The following is a 17,888-nucleotide window of genomic DNA, read 5'->3' on the forward strand; positions in this document are numbered from 1 at the left end:
CCGGGCCGCCCTCCCCTTTTTGGAGGCAGTCACCAGGATGGGCTTGAACTAGGGGATTTTCTTGCGGTTGGTTCTGGGAGGAGATGGTGGGCGGCGGTAGCTCAATCTCCACATCTCCCCAGTCTGGATTTGCATCCCTAGGGACCCCTTTTTCTTTGGGAGGAGTTCCCTCCTCTCTGAAGGAGAAGATCCTTTTCCCAGGATCCTCTGAGGATCCCTCTGCCTCAAGTTGGAAGATCTGTACCTCCTCCTCAAACTGTGTCTGTTTGGGTCTTTTGTTTCTCCTACCCCCCTCTGCTCCTTAGGAGGCAGACTTTCAGGGGCAAGAGATTTTGTTTCCGGTTCCTGGGTTTCCAGGGGCTGTTTACAAGTGAGGAAGGAAGCTTCCTCCAAGGCTTTACACCCCCCTTCCCTTTGTGCCTCCTCCCTGGGAACCGGTGAGTTATCGGGGTGCTGCCCCGTCATTGTTCTGGAGCACCAGGTCCAGAGTTGGGTGCGTTCTGCGCCGGCATGCCGATCTGAGGGTTCTGCTGAGCCCTCAGTATGTGACCCAGATCCCGCGCCATGTTTTGTACCTGGCGCTCTAACTGGGAAACCCGCTCAGGCTGATACGGGGCCCTGTTTTCTCCCCTGGGCTGATCCCGGGAAGGGTAGATATCCCTTCTTTGGTAGTACCCCTGGTTGGGAAGATTTGGATACCCCTCCACCCTTGGCCTCTCCTCTCCCGGATTAGGTTGTCTGGGCTCAGGGAATTGGGGAAAGAAGGATGGATGATTTTGGGGTTGGAAGTTGGGTGGATACCTGGGGAAGAAGTTCTGCCCAGGGTTTGGAGAATTTCTGCCCTCCGGTGGGAAGTTAGGAGGGAAGTTCCCTGGGTTAGGTGCTTGGCTGGATCCCCCCCCTTGGGCTGGAGGAGTCCACACATAACCCAGGATGGGTCGATTTCCCTTGTAACGGGGACTTACATAATCAGGAGAGCGAGGGACCCCATTGGTGGGGCTGCCTCCTTGGCTCGCTGTCTGTGACTGGCCCGAGGACCTTCTGGGCCTAGCATTATTAGGTGCAGGTAGGTTTTTAGGCCCCCCCATCTCCAACTCTAAAACGGGGGTGACCTTTACCTCTGCCAACTTGGCAGGAGCAGGGGTGCTGTTAGTTTTGGGGTTTTTGGGCTGGTTTTTGTTTTCCACCGGTTTCTGCACCTCGTAGATGCGGGTGGCTTGTTCAATGACCCATTCTAAAGATCTTTTCTCATGAAAATCTCTCACGAGCTGGGTCATTATGTATTTGGGCAAGGCATGGAAAAAAGTATTAACAAATTCTCTGCTGTCCGTGCGCACCCTTCTTGTGGTCTGTGCAAAAGCACGCTTTAACTCCTGCACAAATTCATGTGGGGCCTGATCCTCCCCACATTGTAAATTGTAGGCTGCCTTGCGAGCCTCTTGGGGATTTCTGTGAACAGAAAAATGTTTTAATATGGCCGCCCTATAGGTGGACCACCTGGAATGATTTTGGTCCTCCAGCCCTGCAAAGACACTGGAGTACTCTGGGGAGAATGTCCACTTTACATATTGGATACAGCTTTGGCTGTCCTTCAAATGAAAAGTCTCCATCATTTGCTCAAACAACTCTAAGTGCTCCCAAACAGAATACTTGGCATTCTTATGATACGGCGTGATGACGCTCCTGATTGCCTTAACCTGCTTTAAGGGGTCCTTAAGCAAGGCCCTTTTTGTCTTATTGGCCCTTTTGGTCCGGGTAACCCTGGTCCATTCATCTTCTGACTCAGAGGCACTGCTCCCAGAGGTTCCCGTCTGTTCTTCCAGGTTTTCCCGGATTCTGCGAGCCTGGGAATGGCTGGCAGAATGTGGGGACCTGGTCTCTTGTGTCCTGTACCGCTCAGAGGAGTCTTCAGATCCCTCCTTGCTGCCAGGATTTGATGGGTACCCCCCCCACTGACCTAACTGGGCAGAGGTTTTCAGGATGCCCTTAATGGGCCTACTCTCCTGGGGTTCCCCACTAAATTGCACTGTGCTTGGGTGCCCATACCCGGATGCCCGCCCCTCCATTCCTGGGTGGTACTGGCCTATGAGCCCCATGCTTCTGGCTGGATAGTAATCTGCCATCCCTGTGTCCCTGTGCTCATGTGCGCCAGGGGACATGGGGGTGGCAGAGTCCAGGGACTGAGAGAGATAAAGGCCTCTGGTACTAGGGCTCCTGAGGTTATGCTCAGGAGTTTCCCTTTCCCAGCGAACTTGGTCTCTATCCGCCCCTGCTCCCTGTTGCAATGCAAGAGCCTGCGCCTTCAGTTCCTCAGTTAAGGCCTTACTAGACTCTATCAGTCTCTCCTGCATCGCTACCTGTTGTTGGAGCCTATCAATGTGCTGGCAGAGAGCCTCATTCTCTCTCTGTGTTTCCTGATTGGTCCTGGAGCACTGGGCCAGTCTTTGCTGCAGGAGGGTTACCTCCTGAGCTGTGTCCCTATTGGCCTGCTCCTGTCTTGCCAGAGCCTCCTCCACCCTCCTGGTGTGCTCTAGCAAGTCCTGGTGTTCTTTTTGGAGGTCACCCAGTCCCTGGTGGGCCAGGTGATTTTCTTCTGTTTTTCTTTTTAAATGGCAGACTTCCTGGCCTAAGGCGTCTCTTTCCTGGCTAAGAGCCTGCATTTGTGCCGCCAGGTCGTCCCTCTGCCTTTGAAAGGCACCAGCTTTCTGGCGTTCTTCATCAAACTCTGCCTGGGTATCCAGGTCTTTCAAAATCAGCTTGTTGCTCTCTGCCTTCACTCTATCTAGATGACTTTGCAGGGTGGCTACCTGCTCCGTGCATGCCCTGTTAAAGTCTAATTGTTGCTCCAGCTTTTTCTGGCTCTGCAGTAGGGAGTCCAAACCTTCTTGGTACTCCTTCTGCAAGGCCAGAAATCTGGTATCCTGGTCAGCCTTTTCCTGTTGCAGGATGTCCATATCCCTCTCTATTTTAATGATGTGCTGTCTACTCTCATTTTCTGACTCCTGGCTCCGCTGCAGCCTCTGCTCAGAAGAGACCAGGTCAGATTGGACCTTCTCTAACGCCATCTGTCGCTTATTCGCCAGATCTTGGCTTTCAGTACATTTATCCTGCATGTCTGCCATATATAGGTACAGGTATGCGGCTATCCTAACCATCTTGTCTTGTTCATCCTTAGCTTTAGGAGCCATGTATAGTTCACTCAGGGCCACATGTAGGGGACCCTGATCTCCCCATATATCTGACCCTGTTTCAGTGACCTGTTGCGTGATGGCCTGCAACCAGACCGTGCGGTCCTGGTGAGTCCACTCACCTCTCACAAATAACTTATGTAAGAAGTGCTCTCTGGCTATTTTCATGTCTACTAAGGTCGTCATTCTAGAGAGTGGTCTCTGTCCTGACTTACAGAAATTAGTATTTTATTTTTGCAAAACAGACCTTTTCCTAAGAGCGTTCCTTTGAGGAGTGCTTTACAGCGTAACACAGCGTGGTGATCCGACCGGATATGTGTATCTGGTCAGCTGGCATGCTGAATTAACTCGCACAAGTGATAGATCTAACCCAAACGTCCGGCACGAGCCCCCAATTTGTAAGAGGATTCAATTCAACACTACAGCTAAGTCAAGGCCTAGTCTGGGATACTGAATGGAAACCCTTATTTATATATCTTTATGTCCAGTTCATGCGTTCTGAATGACTACCCCTATATAACACCCCTCTCTTAGAATCCCCCTGACCCCACTGAGCCAAGAAGTAGGTTTGTTTTGCAAATTTAAAAGATTTATTTGAAAAAAAAATTAAACAATGTATAGATATATCACACTTTGATAATAAATTAATAATTGGATATCACACTGACTCTGAGCAGTAATCAATAATGGATAGTCTGGCACTAGCACACTTCTTTATAATCAATGATGAGTGGTTATAGGATGGATAAGATAGCAACAATACTTTATGGTTTCAAATGGATGGAAGGTGGAATGAAAATGCAGTACAGAAAATACTCAATATGATTTTCAACAAAACAATGTAATCACTTTTCTCTGGCAGTTCCCTCCCCCCTTTTATGCAATGCAAGGAAATGGAAGGAAAGCACACAGTTCTCAGAAATGCAATCAAATGTAATTCAGTTCACCCCAGCAAGCTTAGACTACAGAAGTTAGAAACACAGGCCCAAAATGCTTTTATATGTGCTGGCAATGAAGTGAAAAATATGCTAAAATGCTTTTAATTCCCTCTAGAGGTTCTAGGTGAGTGAAATATACTTGGGATGAGTTCAGGCTCACTTTAGCAAGGATCTAGGTTGTAACTAGCAGGTTAAACGAATTTTTGGCAACTGAAAGCAAGAAGCTTCTGTTTTCACACGTGGAGAAATTTGCAAATCGCGGCAAAACTATAGGGGGTAGGTTCGTAGGAAAGCCACGATTCTAAGCTTTCTGAGGAAAGTTACTGCAAGTCTCTAGCACAAACGGTCACGGAGATATGAGCGATTAAATAAAGGTCGTTTTTCAGATTTGAAATTTTAAAGTTCAAAAAGACAAGTGACAGCTAGCAACTAGAAAATGGCAGGTGACAGGAGGCAGTTCTACTTAGATTAAAATAGATTGAATTATATTATTTTAACTAAGAGATTGGTTCTGCACAGTTCTACTAGGTACTCACACTATATTCTTGAATTAGAATGGGCCTCGCCACGGATCTGGTCAGGTTTTCTTCACTCGCCCCGGACGGTCTCTGCGCACAGCGTCTGGGTCAGCTCTACTCTGCTGGTCTGGTCTGGGTCTCTGGTTCTGCTAACAGTGATCTGGGTCAGCTCTGCTCTCTCTCTGGTTCTGGAAATTTGATAGATTTGAAGTCTCTATGTCTGCTCTCTGAAGGTTGAGGGAGGTAAAGTATGGATTTTCCCGGCAGAGCTTCCAGCTGCAAATGGATTTGAAGGTCCCTATCTGTCCTGTCTGTCTGCTTTTATCTGTTTTTAAAATGGGTGTGTGTGCAGCATCACTAGCCCCTACCCCTCTCCACTTGTCATTGGCCACTTCATCCGCTTCCACTTGATTGGGGGAATGAAATGAAGTGTCATCATGATGAGGTCTGTTTATGATACAGAGAACCCACCCCTGTCAACTTTACACACAATCTATATTTGCTCAAAAAACATATTTGCACAGGTACACATTTGTTTCAAATTACACGCACCCCTCACATATCACAGGAGGTATACCCTTGTCCAAATCTGCTCTTCCTGGGAGCTTGCATTCAGAAATGGCAATATTTGCACTTTTTAACTGATTTTGCAATATCGGACATTAACCCAAATTTTCACACATGTGCGCAAGGAGTATGGACATTAGTTGATGAAGTGTCAGATTTTTAACATGCATACATTTCGAGTAATATCCTCTTTTCCGCTAAAACCCCCCTGAACATACCACCGGGTCCTAACACGTCTTAAAATGTGGGCAGAAAAATCACAAGAATGATCGTATCATTTAAATAATTTTCACAAGTCCGCTCTATGAATGATCCATCTTTTTAGAGTTAGGTTCTGGCCCCAAAGGGGTGTGGTTTCCCCCCCAGCACAAGGTTGAATTTCTGGTTTTTCCAGTTCTGCCAAGCCAGCTTGCTCTCACAGGCAGTGCTCCTCCCCTGTCCTTCCAGGAGGAAGCTCCATTTACGACTCCCGCCAATAAAACATTTGCCTGAGTCAGGACAGGGCTTTGTTCAGAGCTCCTGTATTCTGTGGGGGCTCCCCTTAATTCAATTATCAGAGAGATGGCATATCCTTAGTGTGGCCAGCAAAAGGCAGATAGGCCTGGGAACACAGCTGTGACTCAAGTTTCATCTCCTGTCGGGGGTAGCTGGTGGGCAGAATTCAGTTCCTTAAGCCAGGTTTCAGATAAAATGTCACTTTTTGTTACCCAGTTTAAGTCAAGACAATGTTTACATATGCAGCTAGAATGCTGATTCTAAGTTTAAAACTATGACATTTAAACAATTGAAACCTATGTGACACTCAAAAGTAGGTCACTCAGTCAATTTAAACATTTAGATTTTTAGTGTCTTTCAGTCCAAATTTACTTAAACTGCTGAAATCCACAGCTCAGCCAGTCTTGTTATAAACCTTCAAGTCACTTCAGAATATAACTTTACATTGTATCCACCTCTCAGTAAGTCTTTCTTTGGCCTGCTTTGGGTTTATTTATTCAGTTTTACACAAAAAAGTAAAATCTGGTGTTTTAAAACGCCGGCTTTTTGATAGTGGTGAGTACTGGTACTGCACCCCTTTTTGGGATTTAAGAAAATGAATTCCCAACAGTTATGGGTTTGCTTTTGGCAATCAGCATTGCCATTCCCAATGGTTTCAGACTACTGTGTGGGTAGTCCAATGGTGGTTTTAGGCAGTGCCCTTCTGTGCCCATAACATCGGCAAAAATGAGTGGCAGCCTATTCTTCATGCACTTCCCTGGCATTTTCTGGGAAGCTCTGGCCATCATGATGTTTTCCATGTCAATACTGCACAGTTTTGAGGTAGGGCTCGGATGCATGGGTAAATACATCCCACAAGCTCCGCCTTCCATTTCCATGGCAGCCATCTTGGTAAATGAATGAATGAACATTCTATTCTTTTTTTAGCACCCCAGGTTACCAAAGCTGTAACCGGGGTGCTGATGGCGGTTAGCCCCCGTTCCAAGGGCTGTAACGGAGGTTGACAACGCATAGCCCTCGTTATCTACCCTCGCTTTGCTCGGGCTGATAACTTGAGCTGCCAGGCTGTTAACCGCCGTTCCAGCCCCTGAAAAGGGGGCTTAATGCCATAATATCACCCTACCTAGTTTAGAATAAGGACAATTAAACTCCTGCATTCCAAACCTGCTGCTTGACTCAACACACCTTTCACTGACTGAGCTAACCTCCTCCTGCTCCAAATCTCACTCCCATTAATATTATTATTTATCATTATTAGGGTATTTATTGAGTGCTGACCAAGCCTTGGGAAGCAACAGAGTGCTTAACAATAATCAGGTGAAGCAGATAAAAAGGGAGAAGGAAACTAACATGGGCGAGTGAAAGTGGATTATTGGCAGCAAGGGATCTAGAAGCAACCAGGGCAGGAGAGAGTGGGGATCAGATTACTGAGTCTCAGGTAGGGTGAACACCTTCTTAATCACATTCCTATCCTTGATCCACTACTCCGCACCACAGAAGATACCAGGGAAGATACCTATTCTCCATACTGGCTGCCCAATTCTGTTACTTGCAACCTAAGCAGCTATGCAAGCAAAAGGACCACCTGGGGCCCCACTACAGATACTTTGCACAGTTGCAAGTGAAAGGTTGCACGGTATTAGCTGCTAGGGCAAAGTTTGCCTGTTTCAAAAAACACTCAGACATATTAAAAAACCACTGCACATATCAAAGCTCACATTTTCTATGAGCCGGATGGTGTGATGCCTACCCTAATGCGAACAGCAATTGCTCCAGTGAAACATTTCTGTAACAGCAGCCCTACTATCATGCCTTCCGTTGGCAGTATTATTGCACATTGCTCTTCCCTGTTCTTCCAAAACCATCCAGGAACACATTGTCACCCTTGCTCCAGGCCTGGATGATTTCTGCAATCACTCTTTTGCCACTGAACCCCCCCCCCTTAAGCACTCCCATGTGCACCTCCCCTTAAGAAGTCACCTTCTGATCCTTCCTCTCTGGCTAACTATTGCCCGATCTCCATCACTCCTTTTGTGGGCAAACTCTTGGAAAAGCTGGCCATCTCCCAGCTTTATCTTCACACTGAATCTGTTGGTTGTCTCCATGATCACCAGTCTGGCTTCAGAGCAGCCAGAAGCACGGAAACTGCTCTCCTTAACATCCATGAAGAGCTGTTCTCTAACCTTCCTTCTGTACTCATTCTCCTCGATCTTTCTTCTGATTTTGATACGGTCAACCATGCCAGCCTGCTCAATCGCCTCTGTGATAACCTGGGAATCACTGATTAGGCACTGGCCTGGCTGACCCTCCCAGGTCCAGCTGGGGTTATTCCTCTCTTCTCTCTCTCTCTCTACCTCTGGTGTACCCCAGGGGTCTTAGCTTTCTCAATGGCTGTTCAACCAACACCTGGCACATCTTACCCACCGCATCGCTGCTCTCTGCTCCAGCTTTCAGTGTTATTCAGATGACACTCAGCTATCGTTCAGGATCCCCTGTGCCACCTCTACTCCTTCTCTAATTCCAGACTGTCTGTCCGCAATCCAGGAATGGTGTGCCACCAATGATCTCTGCCTTAATACCAGTAAGACTGAGATCCTCCTCATCAGAACACCAGCTCCCTCCTTTCCCCTCTCTCTCTGGCCACCCTCTCTGGGCCCTCTTTCTTCTCCTACCTGTGAGGCTAAGAACCCTGGGGTCATCTTTGACTCCACCCTCTACTTCTCTCCTCACATCACTGATGTCTCAAAGAAGTCAAGCTATCAGCTGCACCTCCCCAGAGGTAGTTTGCCTTTCCTCAATTTCCCCTTGAAGCTCACTGTCTCTAGAGGTCTGGTCCTCGCTATGCTGGACTACTGCAACAACCTCTTTCTAGATCTTCCTGCCTCTACTCTCTGTAATCTACAACTTATCCAGAACAGGACTGTAAGACTTTTCCTTGGCCTCAAGCCCAGGGATCATATCTCTCCAGCACTGAAATCTCGTCACTGGCTCCCGGTGATGGCAAGGATCAAGTTCAAGACCCTCTGCATTGTCCACAAACCTTTCTGGTGCCTGGAACCACACTAACCCCAACGCTTCAAGCTCTCCGCTCATCGACCTAAAACATTCTGAGGGTCAATTGCTTTTTCAAGCAGAGAGTTGGGTGCAGATTTCTTTCTTCGACTGGGTCTCACTCTGGAACACCCTCCCTGCCTCTCTCAAACTTGAGCAGAACCACCTCTGATTCCTGAAGCAACTCAAGACCTACCTCTTCGATTCCGCTTTCTCTCTTCCTCTCCTATGCTGATGACCGTCTGGTCCACGCACTGGTTACCTGGCCACCCTCTGAACTGAGCAGATCCACACTGTCCAGTTGCACCTTACACTGCCTCTTGGCTCTCCCAGCACTTGTGGTCTGTATTTGTAACCCTACAGTCCCCTCTCTCTGAGCTTAAGAGCCACCCGTTGGTTGCACTTTCCATTATCTGCACTGAGCCACTAGCCGGGTGCAATTTTGATTACCTGCACTTCTCCATCCCCCCTTTTTTGCACTTCTCCCCATCCACTTGTCCGTACTTTCACAATCTGAATTACACAAGGCCTAGTAAGATCATTGTTTTGTCCTCCCATTGTCCCCCCCTCATCTTGTTGCACAGGAGTGTTATAAATGCTATATCACATCATTTCATATCATTAGTAAAAATTATGTCAGTGGTCCAGATTACAGATGGTAATTTGTGGTAATGCACATGTTAACCACCAAATTATGTTTCCTTCCAATGTGATTCATACCTACACCACAGATGTTTTTTATTTGTGGTTAGGTCCACCAACCTTACTAGTTTTCCATCCATTATTGGCAGAATACTTGCTATGCTGAGGTGTTCTGCTTTCACTTTAAATTATGTGTAGTGCCATTACTTCTCATACTCCTATTGGTGGCAACAGTGTTAATTTGTGGAGGGACTTGCCAGGGCCCAACCCTGGAACTTATTTCTGAGCCTCTGCACTGATGTGTAAGCCCAGTCTCATTATGTTGTGGTGTTTTGAAAACTTTTTTATTTTGACTGTCAGTCATAGTAACTTAAGAATCAAGAACAGTGTGCACTGGCCAGAGTCTCTGCATCCTGGGCTGGATCATTGTTATTCACAAACCTGATGACCCAGGTTGGCAGGGCAGGGCTATTTATACATTTTCATGAAAAACAATGAGATGCAATTTGACAATCCTGGGTCCATGTCCACACACTACTCCACATATCCTGTGTGACATTGCTGCATATTCTCTATTATAATACCCAGCAGGGTGGGTTGACAACAATAGGACAGTCACCAGCCAACAGCCCCAAAATGGGGGCAAAGTCAGTTAATAAACCCATATTTAACGGGAGAGCCAGTCATGAACACCAACCTATGCAAGACGATCTTGTTGCAGTGTTTAACAGGCAACTCATCATTTCAATAATGATTTTGCCTACATCTACATATCCATTTACCATAGGAGGAAAGCATGTTTGCTCTTCTTTCCTGTGGTTAGATGGTTAACATGCTCCACTGGACACCAATGGGATTAATGCTCAATCTTAACAGTGATGTGTTTCAACAAAACACTTAAATAGTTTACTTCAAGACAAAATGTTATGTTGATTTCACTGTCAATGATCCAGTGGAATTTGGAGCTTTAACCTCAAATATACTGACACTGTATAGAGCAGCCGAATGACACTGTATGGAGCAACAGTGGGTGGTGACAATAGCAATCAAGCACTGGGTGGCAAACGTCTTTATGAAATGGGGCACCCTCTTTACGTTGATGGCAATGGTCGGCCTCTATGAAAACTTGAGAGACTAGTAAGAGGGTGAAGTCTGGTCCCTGCTGAATGGCAAAAAACATATCAACTATTTCCTGACTGAAACACTCCAGTCCTCACTTTGACCCTTGTAAACCATATTCTGTAGAACAATCCCATTGATGACTCTCTGCATGTGACTGCCCAGAGTTATGAAAGCAGGTTAGCAAGTTTGAAATGGTCCTGCATACAGCATGTTGTACTGGCACGCTGTCTCGTTGGTGCAACGTATATGGAAAGGCTTATTGTTGACGGTTTGAGGTTTCATGAATCATCCTAAGTAATGTATGAAAAAGAGTTTTGTGGCAACACTGCAGTTTTTTCTAGTCAGTGAAATCAAGTGTTTGCAAGCAGGTGATCACATTCATTTAAATCCATTCTCCGGAACGATCCGTCTGTTTCATGGAGTTATTTAAAAAAAGAGTACTAACGAAACACATGCATACTATGTTCTGCGTCTTGACCTCTAGAACTAAATGTGCTCTTTGTTTTTGTACGCAGGGTTCATGTCCGACCATATTTCCAACAACAGACACGTGGGAGAAATAGGTAAGTGGCATAATGCTTAACTTCCATGCAAGGGTCCTAAAGTTGCAAAATCTTCTGGAGCACATACATGCATACTTTTAAAATGCAGGCTTGTGGTGCACTGGGCTAGTACAATGACTTAATTCTGTTTATAATGCTCGCCTCGTCTTTTTACGCCCAAGCCGTTCTGTGCAGCAATGTGTATCGCATTACACATTGCCAATGAACACAACTCACAGGCGATCCAAAATGTCATGTTTCAGGAGTGTTTGAAGTCGCATAACAACCCATTGAACGAGAATACATTAACACTACCCTTCTGATCATATTGTGTTAACCTCAAATCTGTTAACCTCTGAGAGCCCATTTTATCACGCTCAAATAAAGTCAGCTTTCAAAGATTTCTTACATGCCTAGTATATATTAGACGTGTTTATCGGTGGCAGCTCAGGTCAGATAGGGTGGTGCTGCAGACATTTTACACGTGTGCAGTGCAATTAGTAATGGTCCAAATATTATTCAAGTGAAATTAACATATTCTTTCTCTGCATGTTTGCACCAAGGCAAATTACAGGCACTTAGTCAATCGCAGTCTGGTATCTAAATGCACTGAAATAATCTGTGTTTTCGCTAAATTCGTATTTAGCATACTGCTAGTTGCACATGTACCATATTGTTAATCCCGGTGTTTCATTATGTTATTTGCACATTAATATTTGTCTATTTATTTCTTTGATATTATTAGAAAAGTGATCAAGTGTTCAACTTAATACATTTAATAAAAAGCAGCCATCCTTTCACTTGTTATTCCCATTGATAAACTACATTTTATTGGATTGCACTACAGCTTGAAATAAGGTAAATTAGAGCAAGTAAAACGTTGCACCATATTACCTGACATGTATGTTTCACTGCTTATTTTGCTCGGATTGACTTTTCCAAACATAATTTCACATTATGTACACAGGTGCGAACACACGCGCGCGCGCGCGGTACTTCCCCCTCCACACGGTCAGGGGGTCAGAGGCAAAAGAGGAGCTGTAAAGGGACTTCCACGTAATTATAAAGGTTGGGTCTGTTGCCCGATATGTGGAGACAAGTGCAAATGCAAGAATCAACAAACTGAACTACACCCTAGACACTGTTTCCCCCGTACCTTAAAAGGTATGCATTAAAGATAGCCTCTGCAACAACATTAGGGCGCACAGGAGCCTCCAAACATTGATTGATGATAGACCAATCGCCATTAAGACTGCAGAGCAGGGAGGGGCATCATTAGTTTGTGTTATTGGGTGTTGCTTGCAACACCTACGAAGCTCAAACTATTGCTTGTGAGTACATTTTCATGCAGATAGGGAGCAAGGGCATATGACGAAGGACACACAGGAATGACACATGGGCAGGGACACACAGTGTATGGGCGTTGCGTGGTTATGAGCCCACATCCTATCCCTGCCCGTGGGCATGTTAATGCATATGGCTATTCCCACCCATTTCTGCCTCACCCCACCCAAAACTCCTCTTCTTGGGAGCTCTTTGAGCTTGCTCCCTTTCTTTTATATTAGTCCCATGATTTGTTTAGAACATGCTGACGGACATGTTAGATGAAGTTTATGCTAATCCATATGGCCAAACCCTCCTATTCCTGCCCCCCCTCCCAAACCTCCTCTACATTGGAACATTTTAAGCTTGCTTGCTTTATCGCTACTCATTATGATAGCAGGTTTTTATATAACACTTCCCTCTTCCATGCCTGCAATAATACGTTTTACTAAAAAAAAAGTATTCTGTGTTTGTGGACTGTCCATGTTATTGTATGTAAAGGCTTGGAATGAGCCAGTCAGTCCTGAAGCACTCCACCTCCAGCACGGGCATGCTAAGCAGAGTTGCTCCAGGTTGTTGTTTACATGGGAGACTGTCTTCAAATGCGTCTGGTTTTACAGTTGGCATCAGGGTTACAGATCCCCACTGATATACAACAGCTGCACTTTTAAATGGTTCCATATGTTAATATGCCCGCAAAAATATAGCGATACAAAAATATCACCATATTTTTGCGGCGGTATTGACCCATGGACCCTGCGCGGGACACCCCTGCAACACCGGCATTATTTTAAAATGTGTGGGGACACCCCTGCAACCTCCACTCCCACAAAATATCCTCTCCAAGAGTATCGCCTGATATTTTTGGTGGGGATATTTTGTAGGGATACCATTTAAATGGACACGTCTATATTACTGTTGCTTACGAATATGATACTTTTCTAAAATTAAAAAAGCCACCCCAAAGGTTTAGTAAGATGCTTAACACAGGTGATCTGCAGCTAAAAAGTTAATGTGGTGCTTCAACATTAGTGGAAAAAAGGTTTCTATTGAGGTCACGGTGTGAGGGGCGCTTTTGTAATTTCCCAGGTGGCCTCCCGCGCATCTTGCATCCACTCTGTGGCGCAATACGTAGATATAGGTGTCAGTGAATAAAAAGGTTGGGGTTTTGAGCAGTGCTGGTCATTGGGCTGGCTCTCGCCGGATCCGAGATCCGGCACCAGATGTGAAGCCGGATCTCGGGATCCAGCCAGAGTCAGTCACCCAAAGACCAAACCCATGCTCTCCAACTGGGTTTCGAGGAGAGAAAAAAAAAAAACAATCCTGCAATGTCATGGCGTAGAGGGGCAGAGCAGCTCATTGCCGCCATTAGCGCTCTTCTGCCTCCGCCCCCATATGTATCCACAACAGCAGGACACCGGAACAGACCTTTCTAAGGAAGGCTGTCCTGCACTTTCACTAGGAGTTCTTCATGCAGGCTCCACAGCCGGGCCCGCGAAGGTCGGGGCTGTGCTGGTCGGGGCAGTCTGCTCCGAGCAGCACAGCCCCCACCCTCGTGGGCCCGGCAGATCTAATCTGCCCTGTGCGAGGACAGTGAACACAGAGTAGATTACTCTTTGTGCTCAGTGCTCGCACAGGGCATAGCTTTGAATGCAAAATTCAGGGTTCCTATGCTTTTATTTTAAATGAAACCGCTCCAGAACGGTTTCGTTTTAAAATAGTGTTGGATGAAGTTCAAACTTTCATTTTCAGTGCACTGCACTGAACCTTTCCCTAAACAGCAGGCACTAGGGTGGACAACTCTTTGATATTCTTTTGCGGGACACTTGCCCACATGGCAGTGATGACATCACATCATTCACATTTGACCCGCCCCTTTTTTAATGTAAATATTTTTAATGGCTCTTAATTCCTGGGTTAATTGAAATGCAAATAGTTGTCCTTGGGAGGTGATGGTCACGTTTTTAACTGCAAACATGACCATCAAGACCCCAAGAACAAAGCATTAGCATTTGAATGAAGCCAGGTGTCAGAGCATTACAGCTTGACCTGCAGGCTCAAAAGTAGCCAGGGCTGTGGAGCCACCCAGAGAAACAAAGCAGCAGGCGGCAGCGCCATGCTGTGTACATGGCCACTTCAGTTTGCAGAGTGGCTGTGCTGGAGGCAGGTTGTCCCTGACGAAACTGCGTCCTGCACAGCCACTCTGCAAACTGCAGGACAGAGTCCCTAATTGTGGGACAATCCCACGAAATCCGGGACAATTGGACACCCTAGCAGGCACATGTGTTTTTGGGTTTGTATTGTGCGTGGGAGGGTGTGGCGGTGGGGTTTGTGGGGAGTGGTAATGATATCATATTTTGGGTGCACCAGCACCATGGAAGTGGTTTAAAGTGGAATTGATATATAGCTTGAAAAAAAAGTAGCATGAAAGAAATTGTGCTGTTTTGAACTATTATTTTGGACATTTCCTTTGATCGGAGGTCACCTGCCAGCTCTGCCCCTCTAAACCCCGCCTCCTCAGACACTGCCCACCCCCAAAACTCTGCCCCCATCCTGGGCCTTGTGGGATCCCCCACCAGATTTCTTCCATTTCCACCACTGGTTTTGAGCATGCCCTGGGTGGAAGGGATATAAATGTGATAATCAAAACAAAGAAAACATCTTATTAGTTGTGGTTGGTGCAGAGTTTTTGGAGGGCTTGGGTCGCATCGGTTGACAAAGGATACATGCTGGAGGTGGCGTGTAAAGCGCCAGCACGCGTGAGATTTCTCAAGAGCTGGGTAATGAGAGCCAGTTTAACTATGAGCACACGGCTCATTACGGGAATGGGTGAAACCAAGCTACCACACTGTTTACTCAAGGTGGGAGCAGGACAATTTAAAGTATGCATCGGCTTGTGAAGGTTCTTGTTTACGTTTCATTGGTCCTTTTCTAATTGCCATAGTGACAATTTGCTATCCTCATGACGGGCATGATTACATACGTTTAAAGGCTCAATTTCAATTATCTTTCCCAGTCTCTATGAGTTACTTGTTTTTTAACTCATTTATTTAGCTGCATGATCTAAAACTGATGGGCCTCACCTGCTTGTTAAAGCTCAGCAGGGAAGGTCCCGGTTAATGCGCTGATGCAAAACCGAGTGAGAAATACCAGGCTCGGTTTCCGCACCAGTATTTTTTTCTTTTGGTGTTTAAATATAAAAAACGAAAAAGAAAAAAAAGAAAATGTTTCCGTTCACTATGTTTTCGGGAGTAACTAGCGCTGTTTTAATATTTAATCTGTGTGTCATAGCATTGCTTCATAACTTTCTTCTTTGAGTTGAAGTGGATGAGTCTTGATGTTATTTGCTTGCAATTTGAGTGACTCTCCTCTCCTTCTGAGAAAGAGAAAAGATCTGATTTTGGTAGCGGCCATTTCATGTGTTTACTATATGGCCAGTGCCGGCGGGAAGAGAAAGGAAATAGGAAATACACCTGGACTGCACACCGCTGCCATTTCATTGGTCTCCAGGTGCCTAGCCAGCCCCCACATCTGTGCCCTCTGAGCCCAATCACCTGCTGCACAATGACTGCACCTGCTACCATGTTCACAACTCAGTCTAGCCTTTCAACACAGTGCCAAACCACCTCTTATACTTGCAATATAAAATCAGAAATTCCAGATTTAGATGGAGACTGGCTTAACTATTTGAAACCCCGGCCAGAATCACACCCAGATCTTACACCATTAACAGCCACTCATCCAACCAAACTTCACAATAACTGCCCTACCACCAATGCCACCACTTAACAGTGTGCAGCTCCTCATCCCAAAACGTCTGACCCCAAATGCCAGACTGCAAGTAAAGACTCCCTTATACCACCACTCAAGGGGGCACTACTAATCTCCAGGTCCATGGTAGCTCATGCTACAGAAATTGCAGATCTGATCTTAGCAGATAACCTCAACTTCTTTGCCTTACCCGAGACATGGCTACACGCTGCAGCAGGACCTATTCTCATGCTAGCTGTGCCTGATGGCTATAATATTCTCAGACAAGATAGACATGAGTTGTGAGGTGGCAACATCACCATCATTTTCAAATCTAGCCTCGCCATGAGACTTGCTCCCTCTCAAAATCTCCAATCCTGTGAAACGCTTACAGTGAAACTATCACTGACTAATTCCCAAACCTTAACTCTACACTTGATCTATCGACCACCAGGACCCATCGGATCCTTTGAGGAAGACATCTCCTCCCTACTCTCCAACAACCTTAAAAACTACTCCTTGGCGACTTCAACCTGGGCTACAGTGATCCTCTCGATAAATCTGCCCTGACCACTGCCTCCATCCTGACTGATCTCGGCCTACTCCAAAAAGTCTCTTCACCCACCCACAACAAAGGAAGAACACTAGATTGGGTAGCTGTCTTAAATTGTCTTGCTAACATCACCTCTATCTCTCCTCTAACTTGGACAGACCACTACCTTGTGTCCTTTGCACTCACCACCACCAGACCTCTCCCCACCATGATTCCCCCCGACCTTAAACAGAAGTAAAAAGAACATCACCGCTGATAGGCTCATCCGAGCAATTCTTCCCACTCTTAACTCCCTTCCAGATAATACCGACCCAGGAACATTGGTTGACGAATACAACAAAATCATGGCTACATCTTTAGATTTAATTGCTCCGCCCAGTCCCAGTAAACCCAAAACTCACCTGAAAAATGGTTCACCCCTTACCTCAAAGACCTAAGGAAAAAAAAGGATCACTCCCGTCAGAAGACAATAAAACCAAAACCAAACTCACTAAGATCTCCACCCTCGACAAAAAAGAAATTTAGCTGGCCACGAAAGAATCATACAACACCCGGATCTCCCAAGATAACTCCAGCATGAAGGAGCTCTTCACCATCCTCAAAGAGATTGAAATCTACACCAGACACATGTACCAAAGAAAAAAAGTGGTGCTCCAGTATCCAAAACACGCTCTCCAACAAAATAGCCACTCTCCAAAATAAAATAGCCCAAAAAAAAGCATCCTTGAACTCGCCTTTTAACTTACCGCTACCCAACATCCCTCCTACCACTGTCACTCAGCCCAACCTTAAGACACCTACTATACCCAGATCACCACCTCCTCGCTTCAAATTATCTAAAACATCTATCCTTTAAGTCAAAAAAATAATACTCTAACTCAAACCCCCCAACTGCCAGGGTGATACCTGTCCAGCCCAGTTTATCAAGGACGCAGCCAGGGACCTAGCCCCCTCTGTATCCAAGCTCATTAATGCATAATTTGCATTCCCCGCCAACCTGAAAGAATCATGGATGCTCCCCCTTCTAAAAAAAACAAACACTTGACCCCTCAATACCCACTAATTACCGGCCCATCACAACCCGGCCCTTTCTATTAAAAATCCTTGAAAAGGTCGCTTACACTCAAATCCAGAAATATCTGGAACTAAACCACATTCTAGGAGTATGCCAATCTGGTTTCTGTCCACAACACGGCGCA

General features: G+C 45.9%; 1 protein-coding gene across 3 annotated transcripts in view; it reads left to right on the top strand.

The window, feature by feature from the left end:
• The window catches only part of TAFA1 (TAFA chemokine like family member 1), a 2,040,488-nt gene that overhangs the window by 1,140,550 nt on the left and 882,050 nt on the right, over window positions 1-17,888 (top strand). For all 3 annotated transcript variants that reach the window (XM_069643790.1, XM_069643792.1, XM_069643791.1), the window contains exon 3: window positions 11,037-11,084. In XM_069643790.1, the coding sequence (XP_069499891.1) occupies window positions 11,037-11,084 (48 nt within the window). The remainder of the gene's footprint in view (window positions 1-11,036; window positions 11,085-17,888) is intronic.

This window comes from Ambystoma mexicanum, chromosome 2p (genome assembly GCF_040938575.1).
Source record: "Ambystoma mexicanum isolate Mex_15411 chromosome 2p, UKY_AmexF1_1, whole genome shotgun sequence".
In the NCBI taxonomy this organism is placed as follows: domain Eukaryota; kingdom Metazoa; phylum Chordata; class Amphibia; order Caudata; family Ambystomatidae; genus Ambystoma; species Ambystoma mexicanum.